The sequence below is a fragment of the Notothenia coriiceps genome, unplaced genomic scaffold (genome assembly GCF_000735185.1).
Source record: "Notothenia coriiceps isolate Sejong01 unplaced genomic scaffold, NC01 NC01_scaffold00001922, whole genome shotgun sequence".
Taxonomy (NCBI): Eukaryota; Metazoa; Chordata; class Actinopteri; order Perciformes; family Nototheniidae; genus Notothenia; species Notothenia coriiceps.
Window position 1 is genome coordinate 521,287 of NW_011334623.1, and position 9,693 is coordinate 530,979.

General features: G+C 41.7%; 1 protein-coding gene across 1 annotated transcript in view; it reads right to left on the reverse strand.

Annotated features, from left to right (window-relative positions):
• slc37a3 (solute carrier family 37 member 3) overlaps positions 1 to 4,310 on the reverse strand; it is a 12,029-nt gene extending 7,719 nt beyond the window's left edge. Inside the window, exons 1-5 of the mRNA XM_010793474.1 lie at positions 4,213 to 4,310; positions 2,410 to 2,636; positions 1,315 to 1,429; positions 1,131 to 1,223; positions 957 to 1,040 (exon numbers count right to left, since the gene is read on the reverse strand). Coding sequence (XP_010791776.1) covers positions 957 to 1,040; positions 1,131 to 1,223; positions 1,315 to 1,429; positions 2,410 to 2,486 — 369 coding nt within the window. The 5' untranslated portion in view covers positions 2,487 to 2,636; positions 4,213 to 4,310. The remainder of the gene's footprint in view (positions 1 to 956; positions 1,041 to 1,130; positions 1,224 to 1,314; positions 1,430 to 2,409; positions 2,637 to 4,212) is intronic.
• Positions 4,311 to 9,693: the final 5,383 nt, after the last annotated feature.

Below are 9,693 nucleotides of genomic sequence, written 5' to 3' on the forward strand. Positions count from 1 at the left end.
TATGAACCCAGTGTGCTCTGATTGGTCAGCTCGCCCACTCATGCTGCGTGGGGTCTTGGTGCCGTGTTGGCGGGACGTTGCGGGGCTCGCTGCTCCGCCCTTTGAGGCTCGAGGAGCGGACAGTGTGAGCTGGATTACTGGTGTCATTTCCTGCGTGGGGTCTGCGAGACAGCGAGACACCACGGAACTCAGCCTGAGCTCAGCCTGAGCACACACATACACTCACAGCCATCTGTTCGCCACACAGTTCACCACACACTCACACCCTGAGAAAAGATAAGGGTGTGTGTGTGTGTGTGTGTGTGTGTGTGTGTGTGTGTGTGTGTGTGTGTGTGTGTGTGTGTGTGTGTGTGTGAGGAGCTCCACGGATTGGTCCATTTGCAGCTGGATATGGTTACGCCCCTTTACTCAGGAATAAAAAAAAATGGAAAAAGAGAAATGTCCAACGAGGCGTTCTGGGGCAGCAGAGACAGGTCTTCTCTGTGTTAGAGTTTTACTCGCTTCAGGGTGTACTTTGAGGGTTTGTGACTCTACAGACCGTTTACATGCAGAAAAAGCTTCATAACACACAAGGGGACGGGTAATAACCGGAAAAGCATGACATGGGACCTTTAAGATTCAGATGTCCGACGTCTTAAAACCTTCATCCAGTTAAAATCCATCCTTATCTTAAAAGTATGTTTGAATGGATTAAAAGAGAATGTATTAAAAACAACGCTGAGTCATGCTCAAAAGGGATATAATAACCAAATGAAATGGAAAGTTTCCTTGATTAAAATAACAGATTTCTCTTTAGAAGTGTAGGATAATGTTCAATAAAAACATACAATCTAGGTGTAGTACTTCTTTTGACATGGTATAGGAAACTATAAATGAATAGTAGCAGAATGTACCTCTTGACACTCACAAGAAGACATTAAGGATAACACACATTGAAGCACACAGCATGTACTCACCACCGCAGCAGAGCCACACAGGCCCACGCAGAGCACGTAGCGCAGGTTCACTCTGTCCCCAATCACACCGCTGAAATACAGACCCTGCGTGGACAACATAAAGTTAGGCAAATGACAAAAAGATGTCTGTTTCAGTTGTTTAAAACATGTGTTAAAATCGTGTACCCCACTCACCACTGCGTATGAGAAGAGGAAGATGGTGTCCAGAGCTCCCAGGAACAGAGTGGCCTGCTCTTTATCAGCAAACAGATGATTGCCCTCCCATGTCTGGAGCAGTCAGAGAAAAACAGTTTGTTACACATGCAGGGTGTTTAAGTGTTAAGGGCTCTGACGCTGCTCTGTTCTGTTCTACTGGTACCTGGCCGGGAGAAAAAGCTGCTGCGCTGCCATTTGTAAAAGCAGGCGTCCACTGAGCGGAGATGCTGACTTTCACATTGCTGAACGTCTTCCTGGAGGCATGGAGCAGCACATAGCTGGAGAAACAGAGAACAGCTTGAATCAACAGGGGTTTGTTTGAGATTTGTTTAAACGTTCCACGTAGAATGAACGGGTCAAAGTTCATATTTAAGCTGGAGGTGATGCTGTTTAACATCAGTTGAAAAGTGTCAATTATTCACGTATGAATTATACCATCACTCACTATAATCTGTACTATGACCACTAGAAGTCTTAGGCTACATCCAGAATGTTACGTTCCAAAGAAGTATCAGTTTAATTCTCCAGAAAGACTTTGCAGGAAACAATGGAATCCCACATAAATCTAAAACAGAAACAGGAAGTGGCTGAAATCACGGCTATCTGCTGCACACGGCACTTTGCTTTGCTCCTGATAGTGTTTGGACACGGCTGCAGACATGTGACACCACGTCTACTGTAATCAAAGATTTAACAGCACTGACTGGAATAAACACACAGCATGGAATTTACTCAGTGGCAATACAAATGATTTTTATCCTCGTCTGTTTAACATTGCAAAACATTCTTTATTTACTCGGTTATAGAAAATGTGTGTGGGAGAGAGACTCCCAACTTTGGGATTTTAGCCTTTGCAGACCATTTACATAGACAAAAACCTATATAACACACTATAGGAAAGAGAAAACCCCCAAAAGCATTACAGGGCCTCTTTGAGACCCCCCCCCCAATTGGTCTAGTAACCCTTTTTAGTGGAAATCATTGTCCTTGTTATCTTGATCTCGTCTGACCTGGGTTAGCTTTGTCTTATAAACCTTTCACCTACATTTATATCTCATCCATACACAGTGTACCCTCTTAAATCAACCCCACTACTTTCTTGGGGTTACAAAACTCATTTCCCCCCCATCTATCCAGTGACCGCTTGAGCCAATCTATTCATTATTGGGTTTCCAGTTACTCTGAAGACATGGAGGGTGAACGGAAATATGGATACAGCAGGTTTTGAAGGGAAGACTTTAAGGATAACCTGGATTACCTAAAGAAGGTGAGGAGGAAGGCAACCAGATGGTGATGAGTGTACTGTGACAGACAGCCACAGCACGAGGGAGGCATCACAGGGGCGGCCGGGGGAGGGGGGGGGAAGAGGAGGAGGTGGAGGACGGGGAAGGAGGAAGTGGTGGAGGTCTTCAGGGGGAACAGCAACAGGAAAGGGAACGGGTTCAGCTATAGAGTCCTGCTACGGCAGATGGTACAAGCACATCACTAGGGGAACAACAAAGAAAAGAAGGAATTGGAAACCATTGTAAAATTGTGTATTATATGTCATACAGAATACTGACTGCAGACATTTTGTATTAGTCCTTAGATGAATAACTGAGGACACAACAATTATTACAAGAGAAAATAAAAAGGATATGCATGAAGTAACACCTGATTTACAATTACCAAACATCCCAGGTTCAAAGCAGCTGACAACAGATTTCAAAAACATTCAAACGTTAGGGAGTACTGAATTTGTACCTGATTTTACCAATCCTTGGTGAGTCTGAGATGCTAGCTTGTAGAAAGTATCCGTCCGTTTGGGAGTAAAAAAACGAATAGAAATAGAACTGGTCTGAATGCTGGGTTGTGCCCACAGGTATAATGGGCCCAGTGTGAACTAACTGACTGCCTCCAGATCCATTACCCCTCCCCCACCAGCCCGCTCAGCAACTTTTTTTTTTAACCCTGATGCAATTCTGATACTTCAACTTTGAGTATCTGCCGATACCAAGTACTGATCCAATACCAGTGCAGTAGAAGCAAACTCAAACTCGTGTTTTTAAAAGGTAGACATGATCCCAGATGTTGCAGATGTATGAAAAACTGGCACAGTGACTGAATGGATTTATGTTTAATGTCAACGACAAAGAAACTGTATTTAATGTGTATCAGTTATTGCTTTGCTTTTTCTAATAAACACTGGTATGAAAGTCAAGGGCCTCACTTTCATTTCCTTCATAACAAGCGTATGTTTTTTCACATGACGTTTACAGCACCCATTCAATTCAGGCTATTATCTAAGCTGCCCGCGAGGGAGAGAGTAAATAGATACATATTTACTCTGTTGGGTACTTTAACTTGTGGTTGAAAAGAACTAAAGAGTGCTTTTAAATCAATAACTCTTGTACAGTAAAGTACAAGTATCACAAATATTGTCCTTAGGTAAAATACTTAAGTAAATGTACAAAGTGACATTCCACCACTGCCTGTTCCACAAGAATGCCTCATTTTTTCTTGCAACATATGGCAGGTAGAGTAAGTGCTCACCTCCTAAAATGCTTGTTAGAGAAACTCCCTGAAGGTAAAAGGGATATGCAATGTTTGGTGACAATTTTAAAACAGAAAGCAACATTACACTACATCACACTAAAAGGGAAAAGGTAAGCAGGACGTCGTGTTTAAAGGACGCCATCAATTTTCTCTAGATCTCATTACAAAAGCTTAATCACTATTGTCATGATTTTAGTGGTTAAATAAATGGTTTAGTGTGTTATAAATGAACACATCATCTTTTTTTACCAACACATCCGTAAATATCCTGTCATTTGTACACATTTTGGTTAGTTTTAAATGGAGAATGGACTACTTTTACTCAAACAAAACAGTCTCTGTCCACATTAGTGAGTGACAAGGCAGCTAGCTTTGGTCATATTTGTTGACAGTAGCCTCCATCTCCATAGCCAGTTCCGGGCTCGTATTACACGTAAAAATCAAAGCAAGCATATATGAAAAAAATACTGTTAGTTGCAGTTTCACACTCTTAATAAAACACATATGCACCAAGTGTTTTTCTTACCTTTCTGCTACTTTAGTCGTTACTGGCTTGTCCTCGGTGCGGCGTCGGTTTGTGTTTACTGTGCACTCTGGTGTCGCGGAGGTAGCTGGCCGCAGAGACTCAGTGCTGCCCCCGCAGGACAGGAGGGGAACGACAGGCTGAAAATAAACAGACAGCTGTTGAGCCTTCACCTGTCACTGCAACACTTGTTGCATGGTTTTAAAAAGTCCCCGCCAAAAACCGTGTAGTTAAATACCCTGGCTGCACTGTGTGACACTGACAAAGGGATCCGTCACTGAGTTTTGCCTGCACTTCGATTCTGGTAAGCCTTTGGTAAGTACTTTTACTTCACTTGAGTATTTTCTTATGGTACTTTATACTTGTACTCCACTACAATTTTGAAGCCAATATTGTACTGTTTACGCCACTACATTTATATGACAAAATTATTTTAAAGTGGGACGTTACGCACAGTAAGTACTTTTACTTTTTGTACTTTAAGTATTTTTTGATGCCAATACTTATGTACTTATAATTTAGTAAGATTTTAAATGCAAGACTTTTACTTGTATTTTTACAGTGTAGTATTTATACTTTTACTTACTTTACTTTGCACTTCTAACACCACCACTGTTAATGATCGAATTAACAGTTAACGAGTTTAACACATCTTAAAAGACGTCAACAAATATAAGTCCATGTCAACAACAAAAATGTGTGTAGAAAAAACGTACATTACTCGCAAAAACACAAAGTAGCCTATTTAGTTGTTTGCTTTCTATACTGACTTTTAAATCAGTGCCTCTGTAATATATGACTTAAAGCTTACCTCTTAGAGTTAATTTATATTTTTAAAAACACTTCCTGGTAGTTGGATTTTCATTGGCATTACCATTTAAAAAAAGACTTGCAGTTTTCAAATCCCTTGGAACTCTCTTATGCCCCGGGGCAAAGAGGGTGGGCTGACATGCTACAGCTGCACCAGCAACTGTGGCTCAGAAACAGTTGTGATGTGAATTCCAAAGAACCGCGGATTTGGAGGGAAATTAAAGGGGCCCTATTATGGTCATTTTCAGGGTTCATATTTGTATTTAGTGTCTCTACTGTGACATGTTTCTATGCTTTAAAGGTGGGGTAGGTAATTTTGGAGAAACCAGCTCGAGTGCGCTAGAATTTGAAAATACACAGCCACCGGAACAAATCTGCCACTTCCTTACAGAGCCCCTCCTCCAACACACACGAACGTGCACATGACCAATGAGGGCACGAGATAAGTTTGTGCACAGATGGAAGGCTGACAGGCAGGTAGGCCATCCAGTTATTTTAGCCGGGCCGCCTAAAATGATTGGTCGTGCTTTTTACAGTACTACGGCTTCCACAGATGACATTTTTTTAATGGATTTTTTGTCAAAGCACTTCAGATATTCATTGCTATCGGGATGTTAAGAGCATTCCATGGAATATAACAAAAAGTGTATCTCGAGCAGGTTTCTCAAACTTACCTACCCCACCTTTGATGGAATACAAAAATATTGCTGCTATGAAAGCAAGGGTCTGCATTAAAGAAGTGACGCCCTGCTTTGGAAAACAATGCAATACAACAGACTCTTTATAAGTAAATAACAGCTGATAGACAATACTACTAGGGTGTTACCCACATGTGAAGTTGCATTTGCATTTTTTTTTATATTGTTCACTGTTTTCTTTTGAAACTACTAAAAAGAGCATTTTCTTTCTATATACTGACTTCATACTTATTCCATATCCCTTTCCGGGGGTTTCCACAGTCTGAATACAATTCTCCCCTTATCAATGTCTCAAAATTGAATGAAGGCGAGATACGAGAGGAATGATGCATCCTGACATTCTATTTTTGAGAGATGGTGCTCAGACTTTTTAATGATGGGGAACCATGAGCATTGTGACATGGGGATACACTGCAGCATCGTGTGTAGTAGAGCACCTCCATTCATGCGTAGCCCCACTGACCCAATAGATCATAGCCCCCGGCCTGTCGCCTCCTATCTGCATCCATCCTGTTACTCCTGAAGAATGAATCTCTGTAGTGTGTGAGCAGTTCAAAAGTGAAAGCTTTGCTAGGGGAGTAATGAACAACCTTATTGTTGCACTTCGGATTTTTCAGCCTTCCCATATCTCTGCCAGGTGCTTTCTGTCTGGCTGTCCTCTGAGACAGAAATAAAGTAAGGCCAAACAGCCTCACTGGCAGACACACAGAAAACTCCCATTCCCTGTACGACGGAGAGTAAGAAAAGATGTCATCTCACTTTTTTGCTTTTTTCACATACAGGGATCACTGCTGAGATGCTGAGTTGCAGGTCTAGCAAAAGATCTCTCTGTGGGAAAAGCCTGCCTGAAGTCTTGTCTCACTGCCTCTCCCATTCTTACTTTATTTAACAGCATCTGTCGATCGCTGTCCATTCCCTTTTCTCTTTGTAATCCCTTCCACTCCCTCTGCTGCTTGCAGTCTTTCGTTACATTCCCTATTATTATTCTCTGGATTGGAAGTTATATCGTGATGAAATCGTTCATGCACTAGGTGATATTGGATTTTAAACTAATCTGTTGATCTATTCCGTACTCAGACACAATCTATAAAGCAGGGATTTTTAGACATCAAGAAAAAACAGTTTCTTGCTGTTCTACAACCCTCAGTAAACAAACTTAAAATACAAAGATAAACTACATTATTGAAACAATCCCTGTAGACCTCAGTGTTAAACCAGGTTCAAATGAAATCAACAGCATTGAAGCTTGTTAGAGGTTTATAATTCCAGTGTGCAAACGTTGCTCTTAGTATGATTTTTAGTTAGTTAGACTGTCTCTGTGGCTTTCCTTGACATTATTCATCCCTTCACACTGTCAAGATTTCAGGTTTTGTTTCAGATGCAGTGCGGACCCACAAGAGGCATATTGTTGGCCTTGATACTTGGATGTTAGTGAAACTCTGGATATTTATTTACAGTACTATACTCTGGGGGGAGGGGCAGGCCATCACATATAAGCGCATGACAGATGGCCTGCAAGGTTTACTGCCCTACCTTAAAGTGTGTCAGGCGGTTTGGGTGTTGTTTTTTAATTTATGCTCCTCATGAGCTGACCTGTGTCCTTGTACTAGTATTGGAGAAAAGGGCTGGGTATCAATCATATTTGGTCCATAGCACTGGGAAACAGAAGCAGACATTTGCTGAAATTTGAACCGATACTTTGGGATTATGTTTTTATTTTGAAGATAGCTGATTCATATAATTAATTTGTGAAAAAGTCATTATTAAAGCAAAACAAGCTTGTAAGTGTGTTTTATGTTATGAACAATTATTCGCTCAAATAGATACATCGGGATAGTTATTTTGTTAAAGGGGACCTATCATGCAAAATGCACTTTTGTTCGTCTTTTATACATGAATATGTGTCCCCGGTGTTCCAGGGAACTCACCAAGAGTCAGAAAACACAACCCTCTCTATTTTCCTCCATACCCAAATCTCTTAAAAAGGGGCTGCAACGGATCTGATACAGACTGATCCAGATTTGAACACTGTCCTGACGTCAGGACGGTGGCGCTACGGCTATAGGGCCAACTCTCCACCTATCAGGGGAATGTGGGGTTGGGCCACGGCCGGCCATTGCCGCTCGAAAGCGCTGGACACGCTGTAGTAGGCCTACATATGCCAGGCCTGTAAGTGGCGCTGTAGTCTGCCACAAAAGCAGCGAAGAAGACTTCGCGTGCATGGTTGCCATGGTTGCCCTTCTGTTTATTTTCCGCTGTGGCTCCACAGAATCAGCCCCCTGCAAAAACAGGGCTGGAGAACAGCATAGAAATGAGGCATGGCTAGAATGTATGATCTGTTTGGTATTTTGAAAACAGAAACATATAAATATACCTTATATAGGTATGGCCCTACAATATATAATTTACATATAGCATGATAGGTGTCCTTTAAATTCAATTTTTTAAATTTTTTTTTATTTAACCAGATAAAAGCATTGAGATCAAATCTAATTTTCAATGCTGACCTGGCCAAGAAGGCAGCAAAGTTACACATAACACATAAAATACAGAGAACATAACTAAGAAAACAAAAGACGAAAAAAGCAGTCACGACAGTAAGAAAGGCACTACTTATTACTGCAAGAGCAGCTGGTGGTAAGGACCTCAGACAACTTCAATTTCAAACAGGCTATAGAGACAAGTGCCGTCAGTTTGAGGCGTGATTGAAGGTCATTCCAAGACCAAGGACCATAATAAAAAAGACTCCTTTTTCCAGCCTCAGTCCGCACAGCAGGAACCTGGACCCGTATGGTTCTGAGGTTGTAAGAGTCACAAACTGGAGCAAATCTGGCACATATGTAGAGTGGAAGCTTTCCTAAAATGGCTTACTCATGAATAAAAACCAATATGACGTTCCGGACAAACAACTAGTTGTCATCTAGTTAGGGGGAAAAACTCATCAAGGAAGACTGGTTTTTTGGAGCCGTCGTTTCTGTGTTTCCCGTCTATGACCCCTGTTATTAGGTGAGTTGCAAACTTAAATGCACCCCCTACCCCCGCAACACACTTTTACACCTCTGAGCACAAGTTTTCGTGCTTTTTCTTTGCAGCGTGTATGTGCTGATCGTATCGGGGTAGTAAAGCGAGTATCTGTTGTCTGTTTGGTTGGTCGCGCTGATCGTAGTTTTTTCTCTCGCGTGAGTATTCACGATGTCTGTCCAGTCAAACGATTACCGGTCGCGTAGCGATTTATGAGATCGGAATGTTATTTGTTCTTGTTCTTTTGATCAGTAGAAGAGTTAGTTGTGTTGCTCTCGGAAGCCGTCCGTTTTTTTTGGTGTTTCAACGTGCGTTTTAGTCCAGTCGTTAACCCCGATTCACGCCCGTTGGTATATCGGAGAGTATAACGGGCCCCACCCCACCAACAGCACATCAGCTTGCATCACATCATATATCTATTCCCATCTAGGTACGCTAATCTCCACGAGCGGACATACTTACCGGCGTCTTGGAGAATTCAAAGTAAGTGTAGGTCGGACAGTCTAGTAGTGTATAATAGATATGGTTTGGTTGCGTTGTATGGCAGGCTTTGTCTGACACCGGTTTACTAAAAGCAGTAGACCCAGTAACGAGTGAAACAAGTGGAGTATGTCTTTTGCTATGTAACCTTCTTATGGGCCAACCGTCACGCCTCAAAGGAAAAACTACAAACTTCAGTAACATTTTTCTTAAACGGCGTAGGTGTCAAATATCCGAACAATCTAATACGTCAAATCGACATTAATAAACCCACAAGAATCATTTATTCGTCCATACTATCAGATCTACAATTCCAGACGTGTAAACATAAAGTTCCGTTGTTCGTTGTGTCACCGCGATGATTACAGTGTAATAGCTTCTGTACCGGGACGATATTCCGTTAACATCATGCAACTGGTATTCCTAAATGCTCTCAAAAACCAATTGGTTTAACTCGCAACGTTCAATGTCATTA